The 27904-nt window shown below is 55.7% G+C and overlaps 2 protein-coding genes across 2 annotated transcripts in view; one reads left to right on the top strand and one right to left on the bottom strand.

Moving 5' to 3' along the window:
* LOC129715255 (uncharacterized) overlaps positions 1 to 9100 on the bottom strand; it is a 34849-nt gene extending 25749 nt beyond the window's left edge. The window contains exons 1-2 of the mRNA XM_055665112.1: positions 9092 to 9100; positions 3881 to 4228 (exon numbers count right to left, since the gene is read on the bottom strand). Coding sequence (XP_055521087.1) covers positions 3881 to 4151 — 271 coding nt within the window. The 5' untranslated portion in view covers positions 4152 to 4228; positions 9092 to 9100. The remainder of the gene's footprint in view (positions 1 to 3880; positions 4229 to 9091) is intronic.
* Positions 9100 to 27904, top strand: part of LOC129715261 (uncharacterized) — a 41581-nt gene continuing 22776 nt past the window's right edge. The window contains exons 1-6 of the mRNA XM_055665119.1: positions 9100 to 9542; positions 9629 to 10106; positions 16833 to 16908; positions 20466 to 20702; positions 22865 to 23203; positions 26635 to 26904. Coding sequence (XP_055521094.1) covers positions 9100 to 9542; positions 9629 to 10106; positions 16833 to 16908; positions 20466 to 20702; positions 22865 to 23203; positions 26635 to 26904 — 1843 coding nt within the window. The remainder of the gene's footprint in view (positions 9543 to 9628; positions 10107 to 16832; positions 16909 to 20465; positions 20703 to 22864; positions 23204 to 26634; positions 26905 to 27904) is intronic.

Below are 27904 nucleotides of genomic sequence, written 5' to 3'. Positions count from 1 at the left end.
GAGATGATGGTTCCAAGGAACTTAAAATACTCCACAGATGTGACTGTGGTGTTGTTGATGGTGAGTGGGGGGAGGGGAGGGGGAGCTCCCCTAAAGCCTACTATCGATTCCACTGAGCTCCAGGTTGTTACGAAGGCACCAGGATGCCAGCTGTGTCACTTCCTGTCTGCAGGCAGATTCCTCCCCATCCTGGATCAGTGCAATCAGGGTTGTGTCGTCCACAAATTTGAGAAACTTGACAGAGGAGTTTGTGGAGGTGCAGTCGTTGGCGTAGAGAGAGTAAAGGAGAGGAGAGAGTACGCAGCCTTGCGGTGCTCCTATCCTGAGGGTCTGCAGGTCGGAGATGTGCTTTTCCAGCCTCACATGCTGCTTCCTGTCTGTCAGGAAGTTGGTGGTGTACTGACAGAGGGGTTCAGGCACAGTCAACTTGGAGTGTAGTAGCTCTGGCACAATGGTGTTGAATGCAAAGCTAAAATCAACAAACAAAAGCGATGGCTGCCAAGTGAACCTGCCAGTCACCTGACCACTCAAATTGGCGTTGATTAGTCGGCCCAGATCACAGCAGTTCACGCGAGATATTGAGCTCGACAAACGACGGTTCGAGACCAAAGTGACTTGGCCACAAGATGGTGCCACATGACCCCCCCCCCCCCCCCCAGAACCGGAATATTGGAGGCGGTTAAGGTGTCGAGTGAGGTGGCCTGATCTTGTGTGCGTGTCTCCTGTGTTGGGGATTGCAGCTGGTTGAGTTGAGGGCGGATTTGGTCGCGATGACGGACGCCCTCTGCGGCAGGGTTGTGCCACCTGCACTGGTCGGTCAATGTCCAAGTGTGCCGGCTTAAGACGGACCATGGACACAGTCTCGTCCCGGAGTTTCCAGGTATCGTACCAGCGTTCCTCCATCGGGTCTGGAGTTTTACAGCCAGCGTGGGAAAAAGTTGGGGCTCCCGCAAGTGTGGGGCTCGCAAAATCGCAGAGCCTTGTGGGAGGCATCGGGGGTTCAGTATTGAATCGCAAGGAAGCAAAGAGTGAGGTAAACGGGTCTCACAATGGCGGGCAGTGACTTGGGGTCCGCAAACGGCACCCCAGCTATTATCTGATCTGTTTTCCCAAGTTTGATGACACAGGTGAGCTTGAGGAGGATGCTAGGAAGCAGGGTTTGGATAGGCTTGAGTGGGCAACCTTTTATGTTTATCCATTTTGGTGGCAAAAACAGGAAAGCAGACTATTATCAAATGGTGGCCGATTGTCGCCCTGGGTGTCATGGCAGGCGCCATCTTGCCTTTTTGTTTTGTACTTGGTGTAGTGCTTGGTGACGTCGGCAGTGATCTGGCGGATGTGGAATTGGAGGGAGTGCGAGCCGGTTCAAGACCACACTGTCTGGGGCTGTGATGTCCTCTAGAATTTAGGTGGAGCAGTTTATAGTAACTTAAAAATTCTGATGCAGGAAGATAGGTACAGCTTAAGGATAAAGGGGAAATCCTTTAAAAACCGAGATGAAGTGGTGAATCTCTGGAACTCTCTGCCACAGAGGGTAGTTGAGGCCAGTTCATTGGCTATATTTAAGAAGATGTGTCCCTCGTGGCTAAGGGGATCAGGGGGTATGGAGAGAAGGCAGGTACGGGATACTGAGTTGGATGATCAGCCATGATCGTATTGAATGGCGGATGGTGCAGGCTCGAAGGGCCGAATGGCCTACTCCTGCACCTAATTTCTATGTTTCTATGTTTCTAAGCAGCTTGTCCAAAACGGCACCGATTTCTGCTGTTTTCCTGATCCAGGTGAGTTGATGGAAGTTGTATTTAAACCTTTTATGTTCTGGTACTCCGTAAAAGTCGCCGCAGGCAGGCGCCATCTTGCCTTTTTGTTTTGTACTTGGTGTAGTGCTTGGTGACGTCGACAGTGATCTGGCGGATGTGGAATTGGGCTTCGGCCTGTTCAAACCACACCTGGGGCTGTGATGTCCAGAAGGTGGGCAGTTTGAGTGAAACTGTAGGTACACAAAAAAGCTGGAGAAACTCAGCGGGTGCAGCAGCATCTATGGAGCGAAGGAAATAGGCAACGTTTACGGGCCACAACCCTTCTTCAGACTGATCGGGGGCGGGGGTGGACGGGGACAAGCAGGGGGGGGATGGGAGGAGACAGCAGGGGGGCTGAGGGGAGGAGACAGCAGGGGGACTGAGGAAGGGGAGGAGACAGCAAGGACTAACAAAATTGGGAGAATTCGATGTTCATGCCCCCAGGATGCAGACTCCCCAAACGGAATATGAGGTGCTGTTCCTCCAATTTCCGGTGCTGCTCGCTGTGGCCATGGAGGAGACCCAGGACAGAGAGGTCGGAGACGGAGTGGGAGGGGGAGTTGAAGTGCTGAGCCACCGGGAGGTCAGCTTGGTTATTGCGGACCGAGCGGAGGTGTTCGGCGAAACGATCGCCCAACCTCCGCTTGGTCTCACCGATATAGATCTGCTGACATCTAGAGCAGCGGACGCAATAGATGAGGTTGGAAGAGATGCAGGTAAACCTCTGTCGCACCTGGAACGATTGCTTGGGTCCTTGAACGGAGTCGAGGGGGGAGGTAAAGGGACAAGTGTTGCATCTCTTGCGGTTGCAAGGGAAAGTGCCCGGGGAGGGGGTGGTACGAGAGGGAAGGGAAGAATTGACAAGGGAGTTATGGAGGGAGCGGTCTTTGCGGAAGGCAGATATGGGGGGAGATGGGAAGATGTGCGAGTGGTGGGGTCACGTTGGAGGTGGCGAAACTGACGGAGGATTACTTTTTGTATGTGACGGCTGGTGGGGTGAAAGGTGAGGACTAGGGGGACTCGGCCCTTGTTGAGTGAAACTGTGTTCTGCTGATCTGGGTTGACTCCTCCAGGTATGATGAAATCCAAAAGAGGCCGTTTTGAATCGTTGGGGGTCACCACTGAAGAGGTTTGCGTGTTGTACAAACACTCATTTCACATTTAAACAAGCGTTTAAATATTGGTACAAAAGCGACGGCTGCCAAGCGAAGTTGTTTGCTACACCCCGTCACCTGACCCCCCTCAAGTCGGCGTTGATTAGTCGGCCCAGGTCACGCCAGTTCACATGAGATCTCGAGCTCGACAAACAAAAGTTCGACACCAAAGTGGCTCAGCAACAAAGTGGCTCAGGGTTAATATATGATGAGCGTGTGAAGGCACTGGGCCTGTTTAGTTTAGAACAATAAGGTGCGGGGGGGCTCATTGAAACGTACAGAATCGTGAATAGCTTGGATAGAGTGGATGTGGGGAGGATGTTTCCACTAGTGGGAGTGTCTAGGTTTAGACGTCATAGCCTCAGAATTAAAGGACGTTCCTTTCAGAAGGAGATGAGTAATTTCATTAGTCAGAGGGCGGTGAATCTGTGGAATTCTTTGCTACAGAAAGACGTGGAGGCCATCAATTGATATTTTTAACGGATATAGATAGATTCTTGATTAGTACGGGTGTCGGGTGTCAATAGACAATAGACAATAGGTGCAGTAGTAGGCCATTCGGCCCTTCGAGCCCGCACCGCCATTCAATGTGATCATGGCTGATCATCCCCATTCAGTACCCCGTTCCTGCCTTCTCCCCATTTCCCCTGACTCTGCTATTTTTAAGACCACTATCTAGCTCTCTCTTGAAAGCATCCAGAAAACCTGCCTCCATCGCCCTCTGAGGCAGAGAATTCCACGGACAACAGAGTGTCAGGGATTCTGGGGAAAAGACAGGAGAATGGGGTTAGGAGGGATAGATCACCCATGATTGAATGGCAGAGTAGACTAGATTGGCCGAATGGCCTAATTCAGCCCCTATCAATTATGATCTTATGATTTATCAACTCCTGACGTAATCTAATTTAGCAAAGCAAGAGCACATACCTTCAACATCTAGGTACAGAGAGTAAATGTACAGCTTGCCTGGTACGTTTTCATAAAAGTGATCCACAGTGAGTTGATAAATACCACTATCAGCCATCTCCAAACGTTGCAGCTCCAGGGTCCCATTTGTGGCGTAGTATTTGCATCGGTGTTGATAATATGGAGATAAAGATGGAGAATCCACACCAACCGAATGAAATAACATTAACGACTTCTGTAAACGGTCAATAAATGACCACTGGATAATTTGGTTGTTTTTAACTTCTTTCATATTTCCAGTTAATAAAATAGAGTCAAATACAGTTGCAAAAATATATTTCCTTACTTGTGTTGAATTTTGTGTACAAGCTGCAAGACACAAATTGATGAGAGTTTTAGTAAATTGGCAAGAATATCAGTTTGCTTCACAAAGGATTTAAGAACAAATTTGCACAGAATTACTAACAATTGTTCAATGAGAACATGGGTAAATAATGCTGGCTGTTTTACTCTAACATATATGTGATTAATTTTGGGAAGCTAAGCATCAACACCTGCCCACGGCCATGTTAGAATAATTTTGTGGCTATTTTTTTGCAGTTAAATTGTAGGAGAGAAGCAGGAGAGGAGATTGTGGGAGCCTTGACAAAGATCTTTGTGTCTTCACTCGCCACAGACATAGTTTTGTGCTTCAGTGATCAATTCGGAGAATGATTTGGATGAGAATTTGCAAGGCAAGTTTGCAGATAACACTGAAGTGAGTGGTATTTTAGATAGCGAAGACGGTTATCAAAAATTACAGCAAGATCTTGATCAGTTGGGCAAGTGGGCTGAGGAATGGTTAATGAAGCTTAATGCAGATAAGTGTGAGGTGTTATTACATTTTGAGGTCAAACCAGGGCAGGACCTTCACAGTGAATGGCAGGGCTCTAGGGACAGTTGTAGAGTAGAGGGATCTAGGAGTCTAGGTGCACAACTCCTTGAAAGTGGCATCAGAGGTTGAAAAGGTGGTCAAGAAAACATTCAGCACATTGCTCATCAGTCAGGATATTGACTATAGATATTGGGATGTTATATTGCAGTTTCACAAGACGTTTGCGAGGCCGCATTTGGAGTATTTTTAGTTCAGTTTTGGTCACCCTGCTAAAGGAAAGATGTTGGTAAGCTGGAAAAAGTGCAGAGAAGATTTATGAGGATATTGCCTGGACTTGAGGGCCTGAGCTATAGGGAGAGGTTGGGTAAGCTTGGACTTCATTCCTTGGAATGTAGGAGTGTGCTTAGTAAAGTAATACGATCCAATTAAAGTTTTATAAAGCTGCAACATTTCTTCCTAACATCTTATACTCTATGCCTGAGTGACAAAGATAAGCATACCAGACGCCTTCTTTCCCACTCTATCTACTTGTGTTCCACTTTCAGACAGCTTTGGACTTGAACCCTAAGATCCTTCTGTACCATAATACTGTTAAGGGTCCTAACCCTAACTGTCTACTTCCCCCTTACATTTCACCACCCAAAGTGCAACACCTCAAGAGTAAAACACTAAGAACAACTAGTAGCTGATGGGTCCATAAAAATGCTGGAGAAACTCAGCGGGTGCAGCAGCATCTATGGAACGAAGGAGATAGCTGATGGGTGTTGATGTGATTGTCTGGCAACTATTAAGCAGTTATTAAAGATACTGTACTTGGTTCTTTGTTGTTTTACAATAATATACCGGTCTCCATAAAGATGTTTGCAGAAAATATAAAATTTGACAGGTGAAAAAGCAAACTTGTCTACAGGAAAAAATTGATATTCCGATTAATTGGTAAGAAAAGTCGCAAATTGTACTATGTTTACATATTCTGTTGCGCTGCTGCAAGCAAGAATTTCATTGTTCTATCTGTGACATATGACAATAAAACACCCTTGAATTTAATCTAAAGAAATTAGGTATTTCATTTAGGAAGGAGTAATGCAGCATGGGGATACATACTAAATTAAACAATATTGAGTGACATTGAGCAACAGCAGCAACAATGTCATGGAGAGACATATAGGATAATTACAGAGTAAAAATAATGTTTTTGTTCATTAGTTAAGGAATAGAATAGAAAACTAGGAAGATCATGCTGGAACTCTATGCAAACTAGATAGATTTAGTGTAATATACAGTTCTAGGCACCTTTACAAAAAATATGCCATTTTAACTGAAAATTATTGAGAGGTGCTGGAAGACTGGAGGTGGCAAATGTTGTGCCTCTATTCATGAAAGGCTGTAGGGAAAAGGCTGGAAACTATAGGCCAGTGAGCTTAACATCTGTCGTTGGAAAGTTACTAGAGCATATTTTGAGGATTAGGATACACATGCATTTAGATAGATGGGGCTGATTGATGAGGTTGATGAGGGCAGAGCGGTAAATGTTATATATATGGACTTCAGCAAAGCATTCAACAAAGGTTCCACATGAAAGGTTGCTCTGGAAGGTTAGGTCGCATGGGATCCAAGGAGAGATAACTGAATGGATAGAAAGTGTAAGAAGGAACTGCAGTTGCTGGTTTAAACTGAAGATAGACAAACAATGCTGGAGTAACTCAGTGGGACAGGCAGCATCTCTGGAGAGAATGAATGAGTGACATTTCAGGTCGAGACCCTTCTTCAGTCTTCAGAGTCTGAAGAAGGGTCTTGACCCGAAACGTCACCCATTCCTTCTCTCCAGAGATGCTGACTGTCCCGCTGAATTACTCCAGCATTTTGTGTCTATGAAAGGAAGCAGAGAGTGATGGTGGAACGTTGCTTCTTGGACTGGAGGCCTGTGACTAGTGGTGTGTCTCAGGGTTCAGAGGTGGGCCCATTATTATTTGTCATCTATATCAATGATTTGGATGAGAACGTACATTGCAAGATTAGCAAGTTTGCAGGACCTACGCAATGGTAAGTGAATGGGGAGTGTTGTAGAGCAGAGGGACCTAGGAGTTCCTTAAGTTGGCGTCACAGGTAGATAGGGCCTTCAAAAGGCTTTTGGCACAATGGCCTTCATCAGTCAGAAAGGTCTCGAACCAAAACATCACCCATTCCTTCTCTCCAGAGTTGCTGCCTGTCCCGCTGAGTTACTCCAGCATTTTGTTCCTACCTTTCATTTAAACCAGCATCTGCAGTTCTTTGATACACATGAGGCTGGATTTAGAGAATTGTGTTCAGTTCTGAGCACCATGTTACAGGAGAGATGTTGTCAAGTTGAAAAGGATATGTTGCCAAGGAAAGGAAAACTACATGGATGAAACGATTGGATAAACATAGAAAATAGGTGCAGGAGGAGGCCATTTGGCCCTTCGAGCCAGCACCGCCATTCATTATGATCATGGCTGATCATCCCCTATCAATAACCAGTGCCTGCACTCTCCCCATATCCCTTGATTCCACTTGCCCCTAGAGCTCTATCTAACTCTCTCTTAAATCCATCCAGTGATTTGGCCTCCACTGCCCTCTGTGGCAGGGAATTCCATAAATTCACAACTCTCTGGGTGAAAACATTTTTTCTCACCTCAGTCTTAAATTACCTCCCATTTATTCTAAGACTGTGGCCCCTGGTTCTGGACTCGCCCAACATTGGGACCATTTTTCCTGCATCTGGCTTGTGCAGCCTTATATAATTTTATATGTTTCTATAAGATCCCCCCCTTATAAAGGACATTTCCCACCCCGGACACTCCCTGTTTGAACGGTTGCCGTCAGGCAGACAGTACAGATCTACAAGGACAAGGACGAACAGACTAAAAAAACAGTTTTTACCCCACTGCTATAAAAGCACTAAATGTAGCCGCCAAGGAACGCAGGGGCGATACATACTAAGGGACTGTGGTACACTGTGAAATCGACAGAAGGATGGAGGGTTGGGTGTTTATGCGTGCTATTTTCATGATATTTATTTTAGTTGTTTATCTTTTAATATTTTATCTTGTATGTACCGTTAGCTTTTAGAAATGTTTGAATGGTGCACTGACTGGCTGACATTTTTAAATTTTGTTGTACATGGTTCATGTTACAATGACAATAAAGAAACTATTCTATTCTATCCTTCTAAACTCCAGTGAATACAACCCTAGTCTTTTCAATCTTTCCTCATATGACAGTCCCGCCATCCCAGGGATCAACCTCATGAACCTACGCTGCACTGCCTCAATCACAAGGATGTCCTTCAAATTAGGAGACCAAAACTCTACACAATACTCCAGATGTGTTCAAATCTGATAAACTAACCTTCTTGGGGTAGAGTGATTACGAGAGAACTGCATAAATAGGAGGGACCAATACATTGGACCAATGTGTCCTGGCAGAGGAAGCACAATGCTGTGGGTGCAGATTGAAGTACCTGTGGGAGCGAAAGCCTGAGCTGAACATGCAGCTGGGGTCAGGCTGGAGGCTGGGGTCAGGCTGGAGTCAGGCTGGGGTCAGGCTGGAGTCAGGCTGGGGTCAGGCTGGAGTCAGGCTGGGGTCAGGCTGGAGGGAGGCTGGGGTCAGGCTGGAGTCAGGCTGGGGTCAGGCTGGAGTCAGGCTGGGGTCAGGCTGGAGGCTGGGGTCAGGCTGGAGGCTGGGGTCAGGCTGGAGGCTGGGGTCAGGCTGGGGTCAGGCTGGAGGCTGGGGTCAGGCTGGAGGCTGGAGTCAGGCTGGGGTCAGGCTGGGGTCAGGGGTGGAGGCTGGGGTCAGGCTGGAGGCTGGGGTCAGGCTGGGGTCAGGGGGTCAGGCTGGAGGCTGGGGTCAGGCTGGAGGCTGGGGTGGGGTCAGGCTGGAGGGCTGGGGTCAGGCTGGGGTCAGGCTGGAGGCTGAGGGTCAGGCTGGGGGTCAGGCTGGAGGCTGGGGTCAGGCTGGAGGCTGGGGTGGGGTCAGGCTGGGGCTGGGGTCAGGGGTCAGCTGGGGGTGGGGGGTCAGGCTGGGGTCAGGCTGGAGGCTGGGGTCAGGCTGGGGTCAGGCTGGGGTCAGGCTGGGGGCTGGGGGTGGGGGGGTCAGGCTGGAGGCTGGGGTCAGGCTGGAGGCTGGGGGAGTCAGCTGGGGTCAGGCTGGGGGTGGGGGTCAGGCTGGGGTGGGGTCAGGCTGGGGGCTGGGGTCAGGCTGGGGGGTGGGGTCAGGCTGGGGTCAGGCTGGGGTCAGGCTGGGGTCAGGCTGGGGGTGGGGGGGTCACCTGGGCTTTCAGGCGTTGTCTCACATCCTCACTGGGGTCCCCGCTGTAAATGTCAGGCGCAGTTCCTTACCCTGAATGATGAAAGGGGGTAGGGTCAAGCTGGGAATCAGGCTGGTGCCGGGGTCGGCTGGGGCCAGGCCTCAACCTCAACCTCACTGGCTGAAGCGAAGCGAAGCCGGGGTCGAGCCGAGGCTGACCCGGCCTGGGGTCAGGCTCAGGCTCACTGGCACTGGCTTAGGCCTCAGGCTCCCCCCGGCCGCTGGGCGGGCGTCGTTGTCAAGGCAACCGCAGGGGGCGCTACGCACACGGCCCCGCCCCCTCCACCGGCCCCGCCCCAGGCCCCACGCCCCGGGTCAGGCGCCCCGCCCCCTCCTCACGCCCCGGGGTCCCCACGCTGGCCCCCTCCCCACGGGGCCCCCTCCCCAGGCGGGGTCAGCCCCCTCCACACGGGGTCAGCCCCCTCCTCAGCCCCCGCCCCCTGGGGTCCCCGCCCCCTCCCACGCCCCCTGGGGCCCCCTGGGGTCAGGCTGGCCCCCTCCTGGGGGTGGGGTCCCCACGCCCCGCCCCCTGGGGTCACGCCCCTCCCCAGGCCCCCTCCCCGCCCCAGTCCCTCCCCAGGCTGGGTCAGGCCCCTCCCTGGGGTCAGCTGGGGTCAGGCCCACGCCCCGCCCCCTCCCCACGCCCCGGGGCTGGAGGCGCCCCCTCCTGGAGCCCCGCCCCCTCCCCACGCCCCGCCCCCTCCCCACGGGTCGCCCCTCCCCACGCCCCGGGGCCCCACGCAGGCTGGGCCCCCTCCCCACGCCCCGCCCCCTCCACGCCCCGCCCCCTCCCACGCCCCGGGTCAGGCTGGGGTGGGGTCCCCCTGGCCCCGCCCCCACGCTGGGCCCTCCCCCACGCCCCGGTCCCCTCCCCAGGCCCCGCCCCAGGCCCCACGCCCCGCCCCCTCCCCGCGGTCCCGCCCCCTCCCCACGGGGCCCCCTCCACACGCCCCGCCCCCAGGCTCCTCAACCTGGAACCGCTGGTTCAGGCTGGAGCCGGGCTGGGGCGGCGCTGGGGGGCTGGGCTGTGGCTGGGGGAGGGGCAGTGTGGGGGCTGGGGTGTTGTGGGGGGAGGGGCTGTGGGGGGAGGGGCTGGGTGGTGGGGGGGGGTGTGGTGGGGGAGGGGCAGTGTGGGGGAGGGGTCAGTGTGGGGGAGGGGGGGGTGTGGGGGGGGGGGGCTGGGGTCAGGCTGGATGTGGGGGCTGGGGGGGGGTATGTGTGGGGGAGGGGTATGGGGGGAGGGGCTGGGGTGGGGGAGGGGCTGTGTGGGGGAGGGGGGGCTGGGTGTCAGGAGGGGGTGTGGGGGGTCAGCTGTGTGTGTGGGGGGGCTGGGGTCAGGCTGGAGTGGGGTCAGGGCTGGAGGGGGGGGTCAGGCTGGGGGTGGGGGAGGGGGGTCAGGCTGGGGGGGGGGGGGTCAGGGTGGGGGGAGGGGCTGTGGGGGGGGAGGGGCTGTGGGGGGGAGGCTGGCTGTGGGGGGAGGGGCTGTGTGGGGGAGGGGGGGTGGGGGGGGAGGGGCAGGCTGGGGGGGGAGGGGCTGGGGTCAGGCTGGGGGCTGGGGGGGGGGGGGGGCTGGGGTCAGGCTGGGGGGGGGCTGGGGGGGGGGGGGTGGGGTCAGGGGGGGGGTGGGGGGGAGGGGCTGTGTGGGGGGGGGGGCTGGGTGGGGGGAGGGGCTGGGTCATGCTGGGGTCAGGCTGGGGTGGGGGAGGGGGCTGTGGGGGGGGGAGGGGCTGGTGTGTGGGGGAGGGGCTGGTGGGGGAGGGGCTGGGGTGGGGGAGGGGCTGTGGGGGGGAGGGGCTGGTGGGGGGGAGGGGTGTGGTGGGGGTCAGGCTGGGGTGGGGGAGGGGCTGGGTGGGGGGGGGGCTGTGTGGGGGGAGGGGGCTGGGTGGGGTCAGGGGCTGGGTGGGGGCTGGGCTGTGGGGGGGTCAGGCTGGGGTGGGGGCTGGGGTCTGTGTGGGGGAGGGGCTGTGTGGGGGAGGGGGGGGTGTGGGGGGAGGGGCTGGGGTGGGGGGGGGGGCCTGGGGGAGGGGCTGTGGTGGCTGAGGGCGAAGCGAAGGGGATGTGGGGGGCAGGGCTGTGTGGGGGAGGGGTCTGGCTGGGGTGGGGGAGGGGCTGGGGGGGAGGGGCTGTGTGGGGGAGGGGCTGTGTGGGGGAGGGGTATGGGTGGGGGAGGGGCTGTGGGGGGAGGGGCTGTGTGTGGGGGAGGGGCTGTGTGGGGGGGAGGGGCTGTGTGGGGGGGGCATGTGGGGGGGGGGGGGGGGGGATGGGGTGGGGGGGAGGGGCTGTGTGGGGGGGGCCTGGGGGGGGCCCCTCCAATCGCCCCTGTGTGGGGGAGGGGAGGTGGCCCTCCCCACGGGTCCGGAGTGGCCCCTCGTGGGGGCCCCCTCCCCAGGGGGTGTGTGGGGGAGGGGCCCCGCCCGGGGGGGGTGGGCTGTGGGGGGGAGGGGCTACGGGGGGGGAGGGCCCACGCCCCGCGGGGGGTCCCCACGCCCCCCCCTCCCCGGGGGGGTGTGTGGGGGAGGGGCCCTGTGGGGGGGGGCCCCCTGGGTGTGGGGGGAGGGGCCCCCAGGGGAGGGGCTGGTGGGGGAGGGGGTGGGGGGCCCCGGGTGTCCCCACGGGAGGGGCTGTGTGGGGGAGGGGCCCCTGTGGGGGAGGGGCTGTGGGGGAGGGGCCCCTCCCCTGGGGGGGGAGGGGCTGGGGGGAGGGGGGGGCCCCCTCCCCACTGGAGGGGCTGTGTGGGGGAGGGGGGCTGGGGGTGGGGGGAGGGGCTGGGTGGGGGAGGGGTGGGTGGGGGGTGGGGGGGAGGGGCTGTGGGGGGGGAGGGGCTGTGGGGGGGGGGCTGTGGGGGGGAGGGCTGTGTGGGGGGAGGGGGGCTGTGGGGGGGGGGCTGTGGGGGGGGGGGGGGGGGGGGGGGGTGGTGGGGGGGGGTGTCTGGCGGGGGGGGGAGGGGTGCGGCTTCAGTCGTAGCCTGTAAAGGGGGGGGGGGGGGGGGGGAGGGGGGTGGGGGGGGAGGGGCGGGTGGGGGAGGGGGCTGGGGGGGGGGGGGCTGTGGGGGCTGTGGGGGGGGGATGTGGGGGGAGGGGCTGTGTGGGGGGGGGCTGTGTGGGGGGGGCTGGGGGAGGGGCTGTGTGGGGGGGGGCTGGTGTGGGGGGGCTGTGTGGGGAGGGGCTGTGTGGGGGAGGGGCTGTGTGGGGGAGGGGCTGTGTGGGGGGGGGGTGGGGGAGGGGCTGTGGGGGGAGGGGCTGTGTGGGGGGGGGGCTGTGGGGGGGGGGGGCTGTGTGGGGGGGGGGGAGTGGGGGGAGGGGCTGGTGTGGGGGGGGGGCTGGGGGGAGGGTGTGTGGGGGGAGGGGCTGTGGGGGAGGGGCTGTGGGGGGGGGGGGGAGGGGGGGGGGGGGTGGGGGAGGGGGGGGGGGGGGGGGGGGGGGGGGGGGGGGGGGGGGGAGGGGGGGGGGGGGGGGAGGGGGGTGTGTGGGGGGGAGGGGCTGTGTGGGGGGGAGGGGCTGTGTGGGGGGGGGGGGGGTGGGGGGAGGGGCTGTGTGGGGGGGGGGGGGCTGTGGGGGGGGAGGGGCTGTGTGGGGGAGGGGCTGTGTGGGGGAGGGGTGTGTGTGGGGGGAGGGCTGTGGGGGGGAGGGGCTGTGTGGGGGAGGGGGGCTGTGGGGGGAGGGGCTGTGCTGAGGGGGTGGGGAGGGGTGTGGGGGGGGGGCTGGTGTGGGGGGGGGCTGTGTGGGGGGGGGGTGTGTGGGGGGGGGGGGTGCTGTGGGGGGGGGCTGTGTGGGGGAGGGGTATGTGTGGGGGAGGGGTATGTGTGGGGGAGGGGGTGTGGGGGGAGGGGCTGTGTGGGGGAGGGGCTGTGGGGGGAGGGGCTGTGTGGGGGAGGGGGTGTGTGTGGGGGAGGGGTATGTGTGGGGGAGGGGTATGTGGGGGGGGGGGGGCTGTGTGGGGGGGGAGGGGTTGTGTGGGGGAGGGGCTGTGGGGGAGGGGCTGTGTGGGGGAGGGGGTGTGGGGGGGGGGCTGGGGGGGAGGGGGGAGGGGGTGGGGGGAGGGGTATGTGTGGGGGAGGGGCGTGTGGGGGAGGGGTATGTGTGGGGGGGGGGGGGGATGGGTGGGGGAGGGGTATGTGTGGGGGGGGCTGTGTGGGGGGGAGGGGCTGGGTGGGGGGAGGGGCTGTGTGGGGGAGGGGCTGTGTGGGGGGGGGGGCTGTGTGGGGGGGGGGGCTGTGTGGGGGAGGGGCTGTGTGGGGGAGGGGCTGTGTGGGGGGGGGGTGGTGTGTGGGGGGGGGTATGTGTGGGGGAGGGGCTGTGTGGGGGAGGGGCTGTGGGGGGGAGGGGTATGTGTGGGGGAGGGGCTGTGTGGGGGGGGGGGTGGGGGAGGGGTATGTGGGGGGGAGGGGTATGTGGGGAGGGGCTGTGTGGGGGGAGGGGGTGTGTGGGGGAGGGGCTGTGTGGGGGGGAGGGGCTGGGTGGGGGGAGGGGCTGTGTGGGGGGGAGGGGCTGTGTGGGGGAGGGGTATGTGTGGGGGAGGGGTATGTGTGGGGAGGGGCTGTGTGTGGGGGAGGGGCTGTGGGGGAGGGGGAGGGGCTGTGTGGGGGAGGGGGCTGTGTGGGGGAGGGGGCTGTGTGGGGGAGGGGCTGTGTGGGGGGAGGGTGTGGGGGGGAGGGGGCTGTGTGGGGGAGGGGCTGTGTGGGGGGAGGGGTATGTGTGGGGAGGGGCTGTGTGGGGGAGGGGCTGTGTGGGGGAGGGGCTGTGTGGGGGGGGGGCTGTGGGGGGGGGGCTGTGGGGGGGGGGGGCTGTGTGGGGGGGCTGTGGGGCTGTGGGGGGAGGGGGTGTGTGGGGGGAGGGGCTGGGGGGGAGGGGCTGTGGGGGGGAGGGGCTGTGTGGGGGGAGGGGCTGTGTGGGGGGAGGGGTATGTGTGGGGGAGGGGGGGAGGGGATGTGTGGGGGAGGGGCTGTGTGGGGGAGGGGGCTGTGTGGGGGAGGGGGGGCTGTGTGGGGGAGGGGCTGTGGGGGGGAGGGGTATGTGTGGGGGAGGGGCTGTGGGGGGGGGGGGGGCTGTGTGGGGGGGAGGGGTGGGGGAGGGGGTGTGGGGGGAGGGGCTGTGGGGGGGGAGGGGCTGTGTGGGGGAGGGGCTGTGTGGGGGGGAGGGGCTGTGTGGGGGAGGGGGTGTGTGGGGGAGGGGCTGTGTGGGGGAGGGGCTGTGGGGGAGGGGCTGTGGGGGGAGGGGTGTGGGGGGGAGGGGCTGTGTGGGGGGGAGGGGCTGTGTGGGGGAGGGGCTGTGGGGGGAGGGGCTGTGTGGGGGAGGGGCTGTGTGGGGGAGGGGCTGTGTGGGGGAGGGGCTGTGTGTGGGGGGGGGGGGTGTGGGGGGGGGGCTGTGTGGGGGGGGGGGGTGGGGGGGGGGGGGGTGTGGGGGGGGAGGGGGCTGTGTGGGGGAGGGGCTGTGGGGGGGGGGGTGTGTGGGGGGAGGGGCTGTGTGGGGGAGGGGCTGTGGGGGGAGGGGCTGTGTGGGGGAGGGGCTGTGTGGGGGAGGGGGGTGTGGGGGAGGGGCTGTGGGGGGAGGGGCTGTGTGGGGGGAGGGGCTGTGTGGGGGAGGGGCTGTGTGGGGGAGGGGCTGTGTGGGGGGGGCTGGGTATGTGTGGGGGGAGGGGCTGTGTGGGGGGGCTGTGTGGGGGAGGTGTGGGGGGGAGGGGCTGTGTGGGGGAGGGGGGGTGTGTGGGGGAGGGGTGTGTGGGGGAGGGGCTGTGTGGGGGAGGGGCTGTGTGGGGGGAGGGGCTGGTGGGGGGGGGTATGTGTGGGGGGGGGGTGTGTGTGGGGGCGGGGCTGTGTGGGGGGGGGGCCGTGTGGGGGAGGGGCTGTGTGGGGGAGGGGCTGTGTGGGGGAGGGGCTGTGTGGGGGAGGGGATGTGTGGGGGAGGGGCTGTGTGGGGGAGGGGTGGGGGGGAGGGGCTGTGTGGGGGGGGGGGCTGTGTGGGGGAGGGGCTGTGTGGGGGGAGGGGCTGTGTGGGGGAGGGGCTGTGTGGGGGCTGGGGCTGTGTGGGGGGGGGGTTGTGTGGGGGGGCTGTGGGGGGAGGGGCTGTGTGGGGGAGGGGCTGTGTGGGGGAGGGGCTGTGTGGGGGGGGGGCTGTGGGGGGGGGGGGGTGTGTGGGGGAGGGGCTGTGTGTGGGAGGGGATGGGGGGAGGGGCTGTGTGGGGGAGGGGCTGTGTGGGGGAGGGGCTGTGTGGGGGAGGGGCTGTGTGGGGGAGGGGCTGTGTGGGGGGAGGGGATGTGTGGGGGGAGGGGCTGTGTGGGGGAGGGGCTGTGTGGGGGAGGGGCTGTGTGGGGGAGGGGCTGTGTGGGGGAGGGGCTGTGTGGGGGGGGGGGCTGTGTGGGGGGAGGGGCTGTGTGGGGGGAGGGGCTGTGTGGGGGAGGGGCTGTGTGGGGGAGGGGCTGTGTGGGGGGAGGGGCTGTGTGGGGGAGGGGGGTGTGTGGGGGAGGGGCTGTGTGGGGGAGGGGCTGTGTGTGGGGGGGGGCTGTGTGGGGGGAGGGGCTGGAGGGGGCTGGGGGAGGGGTGTGGGGGAGGTGTGGGGGGAGGGGCTGTGTGGGGGAGGGGCTGTGTGGGGGGAGGGGCTGGGGGGGGAGGGGCTGTGGGGGGAGGGGCTGTGTGGGGGAGGGGCTGTGTGGGGGAGGGGCTGTGTGGGGGAGGGGCTGTGTGGGGGAGGGGCTGTGTGGGGGAGGGGCTGTGTGGGGGAGGGGCTGTGTGGGGGAGGGGCTGTGTGGGGGAGGGGCTGTGTGGGGGCGGGGCCATGTGGGGGAGGGGCTGTGTGGGGGAGGGGCTGTGTGGGGGAGGGGCTGTGTGGGGGGGGGGGTGTGTGGGGGGCGGGGCTGTGTGGGGGAGGGGCTGTGGGGGGCGGGGCTGTGTGGGGGAGGGGCTGTGTGGGGGGGGCTGTGTGGGGGCAGGGGCTGTGTGGGGGGGGAGGGGGGCGGTGGGGGAGGGGCTGTGTGTGGGGGAGGGGTGTGTGGGGGAGGGGCTGTGTGGGGGAGGGGCTGTGTGGGGGGGGGGCTGTGTGGGGGCGGGGCTGTGTGGGGGGGGGCTGTGTGGGGGGGCTGTGTGGGGGAGGGGGCTGTGTGGGGGGGGGCTGTGGGGGGAGGGGCTGTGGGGGGGAGGGGCTGTGGGGGGGAGGGGCTGTGTGGGGGAGGGGCTGTGGGGGGGAGGGGCTGTGTGGGGGGGCGGGGCCGGGTGGGGGAGGGGCTGTGTGGGGGGGGCTGTGTGGGGGCTGCTGTGGGGGGAGGGGCTGTGTGGGGGAGGGGCTGTGTGGGGGAGGGGCTGTGGGGGGGGGGGCTGTGTGGGGGAGGGGGCTGTGTGGGGGAGGGGCTGTGTGGGGGAGGGGCTGTGGGGGGCGGGGTTCTGTGGGGGGGGGGGTGGGGGAGGGGGGTTCTGGGGGGAGGGGCTGTGTGGGGGGGGGCTGTGGGGGGGAGGGGCTGTGTGGGGGCGGGGCTGTGTGGGGGGGGCTGTGTGGGGGGGAGGGGCTGTGTGGGGGAGGGGCTGTGTGGGGGAGGGGCTGTGTGGGGGAGGGGCTGTGTGGGGGCGGGGCCGTGTGGGGGGGGGGGGCTGTGTGGGGGAGGGGCTGTGTGGGGGCGGGGCTGTGTGGGGGAGGGGCTGTGTGGGGGAGGGGGCTGTGTGGGGGAGGGGCTGTGTGGGGGGGGCTGTGGGGGGGTGGGGGGAGGGGTCGTGTGGGGGCAGGGCCATGTGGGTGGATCTTTGAGGCTGGGGGGCGGGACCTATTTGGGCCTGCGCGGTTCCCTAGGAGACGGAGCCTGCAGGTTGTCGAGCAGCTGTCGACATGAGGTTTGCGGCTGTCGTGCTTGTGTGGCCCGGCCTGGGTAAGGCGCAGAGTGACTCGAGCACCTGCTGTTCTGCTCGATGGAAGCGGTGTGTGGGAAGCTGTGGCAATGGGATGAGGCTGGCATTGAGTAGCAATGTTACAACATTTTGAGATTTAAAAAATCAAGTCTGTAATTTATCCCATCAGATAAAGCATAAAAAGAAGTTTAATTTGACACCTAATTCACTTTCATATCTCAATTATTTAAAAAGTTGTGGCCATTTTCATACTCGGAAATTAGCATCTTGTTCCCTATTGATTTTCTATGGACATAACAAAAAAGCTGTGATCGTGGACAGTCAAAAGCCCATAACCTTCTTAAAAATTAAGAGAACTGAATGAAATTTTCAGTTATCATAGATTGAACCATTCTGAATCAAATATAAAATAATCTAACTTGGATGACCTGAAATTAAAGCATACAATTAGTTAGTTACCCACTTGTAGCTAATTTCAAACTTCAATTACTAGATCTAAACATCCATCCATTTCTTAATAAATGATTAACATTTTTAAATAGCCTAAGTGTCCAAATAATATTCACAAATAATTCACAATAAAACATGATTTTTAAATCTCATTTACATTAATTTATAGGCCAAATGGAAGGAATTTAGTGTTCAATTGCTGTAAATTAAAGTCCATTTTAAATCAGCTTTCTAGTGGGTTCCTGTGAACGCGCTGGTTTAGAACGTTCACATTGCGGTAGATTTGTGCCCTCAATGCCCAGAGCCCAAAATGAACTACTCGCTATAGTAAACTTTGTATAAAGGGGTCTTATGAAGCCCCTTTTAATGTAAAAATAAGGTACATACCTTTAATTGTTTGCTTTATAAAACCCTGGGGCTGCGAGAGGTCGCGGGTTGAGAGAGTGATTTTAAAACTATTATAACTATTATTCGAGGCCTATAAAACTAATAATACCTTTTGCGACGGGGTCTTTCAGCGATTTTTCGTTAATGATTTACTAGGCTGAACATCTTCGATTGGAACAGCCTAGTAAAAATCGCGTTTTAAACCCGCCCCCTCTAAACAGTGCCAAAATCACACACACGGGGCTGGGACAGATTCTCAGCGACGCTTCAGGTAGGCTTTGTAACATACCTACATTGAGGGATGAGTGTCACCGGTGGACGGGGTCAGGGCCGGTGCCGGGGTCAGGGTTAGGGCCGGGGCAGGGCCAGGGGCCGGGGCAGGGCCAGGGTCAGGGGCAAGGTCAGGGCCAGGGTCAGGGCCAGGGTCAGGGTCCAGATCAGGGGCAGGGCTGGGGTCAGGGCCAGGGTCAGGGGCAAGGTCAGGGCCAGGGTCAGGGGCCGGGTCAGGGGCAGGGTCAGGGTTAGGGCCGGGGCAGGGCCAGGGGCAGGGCCGGGGTCAGGGCCAGGGTCAGGGCCAGGGTCAGGGCAAGGGTCAAGGGCCGGATCAGGGCCTGGGTCAGGGGTCAGGGCCAGGGTCAGGGCCAGGGTCAGGGCCAGGGTCAGGGGCCGGGTCAGGGGCAGGGCCGGGGTCAGGGCCAGGGCTAGGGCAAGGCCAGGGTCAGGGGCAAGGTCAGGGCCAGGGTCAGGGTCGGGGTCAGGGCCAAGGTTGCCAGGCAGTGGCGGCGGCTGTGGGTAGAGGAGCACCAGGTCTGAATGGTAGAACATAGAATAGGTGCAGGAGTAGGCCATTCAATATGATCATGGCTGATCATCCAACTCAGTATCCTGTACCTGCCTTCTCTCCATACCCCCTGATCCCTTTAGCCACAAGGGCCACATCTAACTCCCTCTTAAATATAGCCAATGAACTGTGTGGCCTCAACTACTTTCTGTGGCAGAGAATTCCACAGATTCACCACTCTCACGGTCCTAAAAGATTTCTCCCTTATCCTTAAACTGTGACCCCTTGTTCTGGACTTCCCCAACATCGGGAACAATCTTCCTGCATCTAGCCTGTCCAACCCCTTAAGAATATTGTAAGTTTCTATATGATCCCCCCTCAATCTCCTAAATTCTAGCGAGTACAAGCCGAGTCTATCCAGTCTTTCTTCATATGAAAGACCTGCCATCAAAGCCCACCGAGCACATGTCGACCCGTTCACACTGGTTCTATCTTATCCCATTTTCACATCCGCTCCTTAAAGGCAATTTACAGAGGCCAATTAACCTACAAACCCGCACGTCTTTGGGTGTGGGGGGAACCTGGAGCACCCACGCGGTCTTAGGGAGAACGAGTAAACTGCACACAGACAGTGGCCGAGGTCAGGGTCTAACCCGGGTCTCTGGCGCCATGAGACAGCTGTGCTGCCAGACTTTGATTCCTCAGCAAGTTAAACAAGGGGACTGCAGTAAAATAAGGACACTGTCCTTTACAGCTGGGGGTACATACTATCTCTCAGAGGGTGGCGAATGTCTGGAATTCTCTGCCCCGGGGATGGTGGAGGCCAGAACACTAATTATATGTAAAGGGAAGATAGATAAACATTTTCTTCGATTGAGGATGTGAGGGAATTGGGGAACTAGCCCCGAAGAAAGGTTGAGGCTAGAATATTTGATTAGCCATGGCCATATTGAATGGTGAAGTTTATCGGAATGTGAGATCTGTAGGGTATTTACAAAGTTATGGAGGCCAGGCTTGAAAATGGGGATATAGCAGTTTAATAAAATGCGATTTAACACCAAACACATGTGAGTCCATCACAAGGGACAGACTGGTGGCAGAGTTGCAGCCTTACAGCATAATGCAGCGCCAGAGACCCAGGTTCGATCCCGACTACGGGTGCTGTCTGTACGGAGTTTGTACGTTCTCCCCGTGATCAGCGTGGGTTTTCTCCGAGATCTTCGGTTTCCTCCCACACTCCAAAGACCCACAGGTTTGTAGGTTAATTGGCTTGATAAAAATGTTAAATTGTCCAAATTGGCGATATGCAGAGTACTGCCCTGCCGACTACAAAATTCAGAAGGTTCAGAAGGACTGTCGACTGACGTCTACTATAAACATACTACTTCTGCAACTCCTTGCTTTGCTCATCCCTTCCCAACCAAATTACCCCTTCCCCAGATTATTTCCCCTGCAGCTGCAGGGGATGCAACTCCTGCCCTTATACCTTCAGCAGTCGTTCCAGGTGAGACAGAGGTTGACGTACACCACCTCTAATCTCATCTATTATACACTGTGTTCTCGATATGGCCTCCTGCACACCGGCTAGTCCAAGCATTGACTTGGCGACTGTTTCGCTGAACACATATGCTTGTCCTACATGCCCACTGCATCTCCCTATTGCTAACCTCTCTAACTCCCCTCCCAATTCCCACATTGACCGTTCTGTCCTGGGCTCCTCCATTACTGGAGGAACAACTCCTCATATTCCGCATGGGAGCTTACAACCTTACGATATGAATATGAGTTCTCCAATTTTAGGTGGGGTGGGTTTTGGATTACCGCACTCGAGAAGTGTGGGGTAGTCTCAGACAATGACACTCATGGGGAAGGGAGGGGGATTTGTTTTTGGTAATGGTGGACTTGTTTATGGACCAAAATAAAGAAGATCTCTGAACTCTAACACCGTTGTCATTGCAGGGTTTTTAGCTGGTGCCTCGTTTCTACACAGATATTCCTCTTTTTTACCATCTCCTTTAATAATAGAAGGAATAGAAAATGACACAGTGAGGCAGTGGGATTTTGTCACCCCAGCTTCAGAATTTGCCGGAAGGAGATCTGGTCTTGATCAAGTGAAGAGAAATTCTTCTGCAATGGATGAATTGAAGCGGGCACGTAACAGTGATGACAATCTTGATGAACCTTCAGTCCTTGCAGGTACCGATTGTTACCTCCTCCTTTCACATCGAAGAGGAATGCTGGAACTGTTACTGCACCAATGCAGACATGTTCAATTTGTGTCATGGAGTTGTACAGCATGGAAACAGGCCTTTGAGCTCACCCTGTCCATGCCCACCAAGTTGACATACTGGGCCAGTCCCATTTGCCTGCCTTTGGCCCATATCCCTTCAAACCCTTCCAATCCATAAAGATGTCCAAATGTCTTTTGGCCTCATTTTTCAAATTCTTTGATGACCCATCTTCTGATAAAGTTGTACAGCACCGTCACACATCTACGCCTAGCTTTTCACCTACATATGTTATCCCTTTGGCCCATATTAGCTCTATAGATATCTTGAGTTGTCTAGAGGCATGTTGTTTCCACTGTTCTTCCTATTAGTGCATCAATAGATCTGTTCTCAGCCATGGTGAGGCCAAATGTAAGCCAGAAGGACAACTACAATTTTCTACTGGGTAACTGTGTCTAGTAGTATGACATTTAATTTTCCAGTTTGAGGTATTCCACACCATTCTATCCAGGACCCCCCTTCATTTGTTCACCTTTTCCATGTTCACCCTACCATTGTTCTGTCAACTCATCATCTGATTGAGTGCAGTAATGGTTGTCGCACTATTTATAGGAAGGACGTGTTTGAAGAGAGGGCAAAGAGGGTTTACTGGGATATTATCAAGGATGGAACCTTTCAGACTGGGCATGTTTTATTTGGATGAGAGGAGGTTGTGAGAGGGACCTGGTTGAGATATATAAAAGTGCAAGACCAAGTGGGACCCGTTGGGTCCCAGCATCACACGGGAGGGCCGGTCCCCCAACGTAATATTCCACCTCTTCACCAATTCCAATATTGGTGGCCGGGGGGGGGGCTACCTGGAGCGCTAGTATATGTGTTATGGGCTAAAGGGACTGGTTTCCAGATGGCTAGTATGGACATTGTGGGCCAAATGAATTCTTCAGCTGGTGGCTCAGTCACTCAAGCCTGTTGTGCTGGCAGCTCACACACTCATGGCTGGTGGGCTGGCAGTTGACTCACGGCTATTCCTTGAAATTCCATTTCATGCAGGGTGAAAGGCCACTAAATTCAAGTGCAGTTTCTTACCACTTCAAGCAGGGTGCAAGGCCACCTAATTCAAGTGCAGTTTCATACCATTTGAAGCAGGGTGCAAGGCCACTAAAGACAGCGAGTTGTGACCTCTCCCTCCACCATCTTGCAAAGACTGAGCCACGCCCACACTTCTGAGTTTTATAGGCCCCCCCCCCCACCAGAAGGGGCGTGACCCTCAAGGCATGATTGACAGGTGAGAGAATCTCAACATTTTTTAAACACTAATCACTCTTTTATTTTTCATCAATGGGCACCTGATGAGCAGAGGGGGACAAGATGGTCAAAATTCACTACCATACGTGGCAACATTTTTTCTGAAATCAACAGGAATTGGTCAAGATTAGACTTTTAATTATATATAAGGCAAGGCAACTTTAATTAGGCAACACAGCTTTCGCATTTCCAAACCAAAGGCAACACAGCTTTAGCATTTCCAAACCAAATGCAACAGCTTTAGCATTTCCAAACCACATTAAGGGCACTGACAGGTCAGTAAAAACACTCACAGTTTAGTAGACATGTGTTCAGTGTTATTCACAGCTCTGACTGAGAGGCATGACCCTCTCGCTCCCCCGTCTTGCAGAGACTGAATGAGGCACTCAACACTTCCGGGTTTTATAGTCCCTCCGGAAGGGTCGTGGCCTTCAGGAGAGAGAATCTCAACATTTTTTTAACACTAATAGCTTTTTTATCTTTCATCGATGGGAAAAATCCTCTTGTCATGCGCAGCGGAGGGGGACTCTGAGTAAGATGGCCAAAAATTACAGCCGTAAGTGGCAGAGTTTTTTCTAAAATCAATATACAGAACAACAGGAAGTGGTCAAGGTCAGACTTTTAGTAATGTAGAAGAGTGGGCAGTGTGAAACTTCCCTGTTGCAGAAGAGCATTAACCAAAGGGTTTTGTTTTACAGGTTTAAGGTGAGGAGGGGGAGGATTAGGGAATCTGGGTGAACAGGTTTAGAATACCACTTACACCTCTGAATTACAGGGGATAAACATTGTATGGTGCTATGTTTATTTTGACCATTTGTCTTCCAGATATACAAACCAACAAAATGGATGACTTGATCCGCATTGTCCGCAAGGTGCATTCCTCTGTTTTGCTACTTGGATTTAAACCCACAAATGAAGAATCAATTCGGTGGAGCTTCCTCAACTATAAAACAAATAATTTGATCATCCATTATTCAGAAACCAGGTTTATTTTGAATCCATTTTACCAACACCGAGCAAGGTTTAATGTCACCGCAGGCACTCTGCTTCTCAGGAATTTGGAAGTGCAAGACAGTGGAATTTATGAAGTGATTTTGAACCCAAGAAGAAAGGAAACCCTTTCGAAGGGGGATGAGATTGCCGGAATTTATCTGGATGTCCAAGGTAAATTGTTCAAGGTAGATTTTTAGACAGCCTTTGATAAGGTGCCACACATGAGGCTCCTAAGGAATATGAGATCCCATGCTATCAAAGGGCAGATACTTGCATGGATAGCGGGTTGGCTGGATGGCAAAGGCAAAGAGTGGCAATGAAGGGGGCTTTTTTCTGATGGCTGTCAGTGACTAACAGAGTTTCGTAGATGTTGGTGCTGGGACCACTACGCTACATGATGTAAATTAATGATGTGGATGAGGGGATTGAAGACTTTGGGGCCAAGTGCAAAGGTTTCAAAGGACTTTTATTGACACATGTACCAATTAATGTACAGTGATATGCAAATTACCATAAGGAAAAATAGCAACAAGGCACACAACTATGCTAATTAAAGTTAACATAAACATCCACCTCAGCGGATTCCCCACACTCCTCACCGTGATCTCTTCCCTTTGTTCTTCTGCCGCGGTCCAGCAGTCCAAGTGCAACGTTGAGGCGAACTGGGGCTCCGATACTAAGCCCCTTCCGGGCGATGCTAGGCCCCAGCTCCGTGTCCTTTAAACCCCGCGGTTCCAGCGGGAGAAGTTGCCGTTGCGGAGCTTGGGAAAGAGGTCTCCCACCAGGGACCTGCAAGCTCCCGATGCTCCCGTCCATCGGGCCTGCGGCCAGAGCTCCCGAAGCTGCAAAAGTCGGGTCGCAGCCGCGCTCCACCACAGCACTCCCGTTCTGAAGACGGCCAGCTCCACGATGGCGAATCCGCAGGCTCCGCGACTGGAGCCCCAGGTTAGTCCCTGGCCGGAGGCCGCCGCCGGCTCCTCGATGTTAGGCCCAACGACATCGGAGACCCGACAGGGAAAAAGTTGGGTCCCCACACAGGGAAGAGATTAAACTGTTATCCCCACAGCCCCACCCCCCACATATACACAGCTAGAAAAATAATCAAAACTAGCTCAAGACATACATTTAACAAGACAAAAATTTAAAAAAAGGCAGACGACTGCAGCCGAGCCGCTGCCGTAAGGCGCCGCCACACCTTGTAATAAACAGGAATGTAATGCGGAGGCTCTATTAGGCACTGGTCAGGCCACATTTGGAGTATTGTGAGTAATTCTGCTCACCATATCTGAGGAAGGATGTGCTAGCCCTGGAGAGGGTCCAGAAGAGGTTTAGAATAGAATAGAATAGAATAGAATGCCTTTTGTCACTCAAACAGGTTTGAAAGAAATTTCATTCCTGCAGTCATGACATTACAAAAAAAAAACAAGACACACACTTAAAGCCCCCGGCAGGCAATGGTAAGTCCCGTGGCCGTTTAAGCCGTGCGGGGCGATGTTTGGCCCTGCTCCGAGTCATTTAAACCCCGCGATTCCGGTGGGAGAAGTTGCCGTTGCGGGAGCTCCGGAAAGCGGTCTCCCACCAGGGACCTGCGAAGTCCCGATGTTCCTGTCCACCAAAAGCAATAATTACTTAAAAAGAACCCAATAAAAACTATTGCAAGTGGCAAGCATCCCCATACAGCTTAACGGTCTGTATTATAAAATCTAATGGCTGCAGGCGTGAAGGATCTCCTAAAAATTAGAACCAAAAACATACATCTAACGGGACAAAAAATTAAAAAAAGGCAGACAGACTGCAGTCGAGCCGCTGCCGTTAGGCACTGCCACACTCCAGATTTATAAGAATGATCCCCGGAATGAGTGGGTTAACTTATGATGTGCAATTGACAGCACTGGGCCTGTACTCGCTGTGGATTAGAAGGATGAGGGGGTACCTCATTGAAACTTACCGAATAGTTAAAGGCTTGGATAGAGTGGATGTAGAAAGAATGTTTCCACTCGTGGGAGAGTCTAGGACTAGAGGTCACACAGAGAGTGGTGAATCTCTGGAACTCTCTGCCACAGAGGGTAGTTGAGGCCAGTTCATTGGCTATATTTAAGAGGGAGTTAGATGTGGCCCTTGTGGCCAAGGGGATCAGAGGGTATGGAGGGAAGGCAGGTACGGGAAACTGAGTTGGATGATCAGCCATGATCATATTGAATGGCGGTGCAGGTTCGAAGGGCCGAATGGCCTACTCCTGCACCTAATTTCTATGTTTCTATGTCATATAGCCTCAGAATTAAAAGGCGTTCCTTTAGGAAAGGGATGAGGAGAGGGTGATGAATCTGTGGAATTCATTGCCACAGAAGGCTGTGGAAGTCAATTGATATTTTTAAGGCCGAGATAGGTAGATTCTTGATTAGTACTAGTGTCAGGAGAAGGTAGAAGAATGGGGTTAGGAGGGAGAGATAGATCCACCATGATTGAATGGCGGAATAAACTAGATGAGCCAAATGGCCTAATTCTGCTCCTATCACTTCTTATGACAGGGATATTGATTGGAAAGCTTTGGAGGAATATAGACTAGGTGCAAGCAAGGATTACCAGCTGGGTCAGACAACATTTCTGGAGAACATGGACAGGTGATGTTTTGAGTCTGGACCCTTCTTCAGACTGATTGTAGGAGGGGAGGGGAAACTGGGAGAGTGATAGGGGTGGAACAAAGCCTTACAAATGATAGGTGGGTACAAGTGAGTGTGATTAGATTTGCAGATGTGTGGACACAGGTCGGAGATGAACAGAAGACAAAAGGCTACCATGTCCTCTGGCAGTTCATTCCATATCCCCACCACACTCTGTGTTGAAATAGTTTCTGATCAATTCCTGTTTATCAAGTGCAGATTAATCCTGCTCCTTAGAATTGTGCAAATTCCAGAGGTGCTGCCTGTTGGTCTATGTTGCAAAGTCCATTTTAGCCAACTATGAGGTTATACTATTTTAAATTTATTCAAGTTTAGAAAATTAATCCTCATCATCAAACTGAATTTGATATGCAGTAGTCATTGATAATTTGCTTGTCGGTTACCAGACTCCCCAAACAGACATTCTATTCCATCGTGGCTGTAGGTGACCAGGATTGAAGAGTCACCTTGAAACTGACTGTAAGATTCCCTGGGCCATAACCACTTAAAATGGAGAGCGAATATTCAAGGTCAGATTGAGACCACACACATCATTGACATCATTAGTGGAACGAGCAGACCAGCTTCCTAAATCTCCATCCACCTGTTCATCAAGTGCCCCTGATTTAAAGAGGAAAGGGAAATAACTGAGGTAATAGTTGCTATTTGAAAGAGAGCTGCAGCATAACTAACGTGGTCTCCTCAAACTGTACTTTCAGATTGCACTTTGTTGAACATAAAAATCATTCTTAAATGGCTGTCTTTTGCCTACAACTCGACAGAAGAAGGAATGCACCCAATACATTTGCAACCTTCTACTGTTGGATAACTTTTGGGATTTTTGTTAAAGTTTTTGTTAAAGTTATTTTGTTTTGTTAATGATTTATGTCTTACTGCAAACTTGTTTTCAAAACCAAACCTTGTGATTTCCTTTTCTAACAGAGCAGCTGCCCACCCCACTGATAATTCAAAACCCTCCATTCACCTCGGAGCTGATTAAGCTCCATTGCCTTGTGAGGAATGGAAAAATAAATTATAGAATTTGGCAAAAAGATGCTACGCAAATAGTGAATGGTACACATTATAGACTAGAACATGATAGCAGCACATTGTTTATTGAACATGTGACAATGATGGACTGTGGCACATATACCTGCACAGTGATCAATGAGGTCAGCTCTAACAAGAACACGCATTCCCTCTTTGTATACGGTAGGACCACATTAATATATTTTATATGATTCTTCACGTGATTATACTGTCATTGATCTTGTTAAGATGATTCACTCTGTTATAACGTGTGTTACACAAAACTATATTCTCAATTGGTTGGAAAATAAGATTTTTTGCATTATTTTTGAGCCTTTCAACATACAGGCGTAGCTGTCACAATACTAGTTGAAGCTCAAACAGCATTTGTAAATGCAGCAATATTACTGTACCCTTATAGAGTCAGAGTAATAGAGTTATACAGCATGGAAACAGGCCCTTGGGCCTAACTTGCCCACACCGGCCAACATGTCCCATCTATACTAGTCCCACCTATCCTTCCAAACCTGTCCTATCCATGTACCTGTCTAACTTTTTCTTAAATGTTGGGATAGTCCCTGCCTCAATTACCTCCTCGGTTGCTTGTTCCATACCCCCCTCCACCCTTTGTGTGAAAAAGGTACCCCTCAGATTCCTGTTAAATCTTTTCCCCTTCACCTTAGACCTACATCATTTTATCCTTGATTTGCCTACTCTGGGCAAGCGACTGCATCAGAGTTTTCCTTTCTCACCATCAATATAGCAGGCAGTGAAGAAAGCTAATGCCATGTTGGCCTTCATAACAAGAGGAGTTGAGTATAGGAGCAAATAGGTCCTCCTGCATTTGTACAGGGCCCTAGTTGTACAGGCCCCTACAGGACAGGCTAGAGGCAGGAAACATGTTCCCAATGTTGGGGGAGTCCAGAACCAGGGGGCCATAGTTCAAGAATAAGTGGTAAGCCATTTGGAACGGAGATGAGGAAAAACATATTGTCCATAGACATATAGTCCAGAACTAGGGGTTGCAGTTTAAGAATAAGGAGTATGCCATTTATGACTGAGATAAGGAAGAACATTTTCACCCAGAGAGTTGTGGATCTATCGAATTCTCTTCCACTGAAGGCAGTGGGATGCCAATTTACTGGATGTATTTAAGAGAGAGTTGGATATAGCTCTTAGGGCT

Source organism: Leucoraja erinacea, unplaced genomic scaffold (assembly GCF_028641065.1).
Source record: "Leucoraja erinacea ecotype New England unplaced genomic scaffold, Leri_hhj_1 Leri_107S, whole genome shotgun sequence".
Lineage (NCBI taxonomy): Eukaryota > Metazoa > Chordata > Chondrichthyes > Rajiformes > Rajidae > Leucoraja > Leucoraja erinaceus.
Note: the sequence above shows the minus strand (reverse complement) of the source record. Positions and strands in the feature narration are given on the sequence as shown.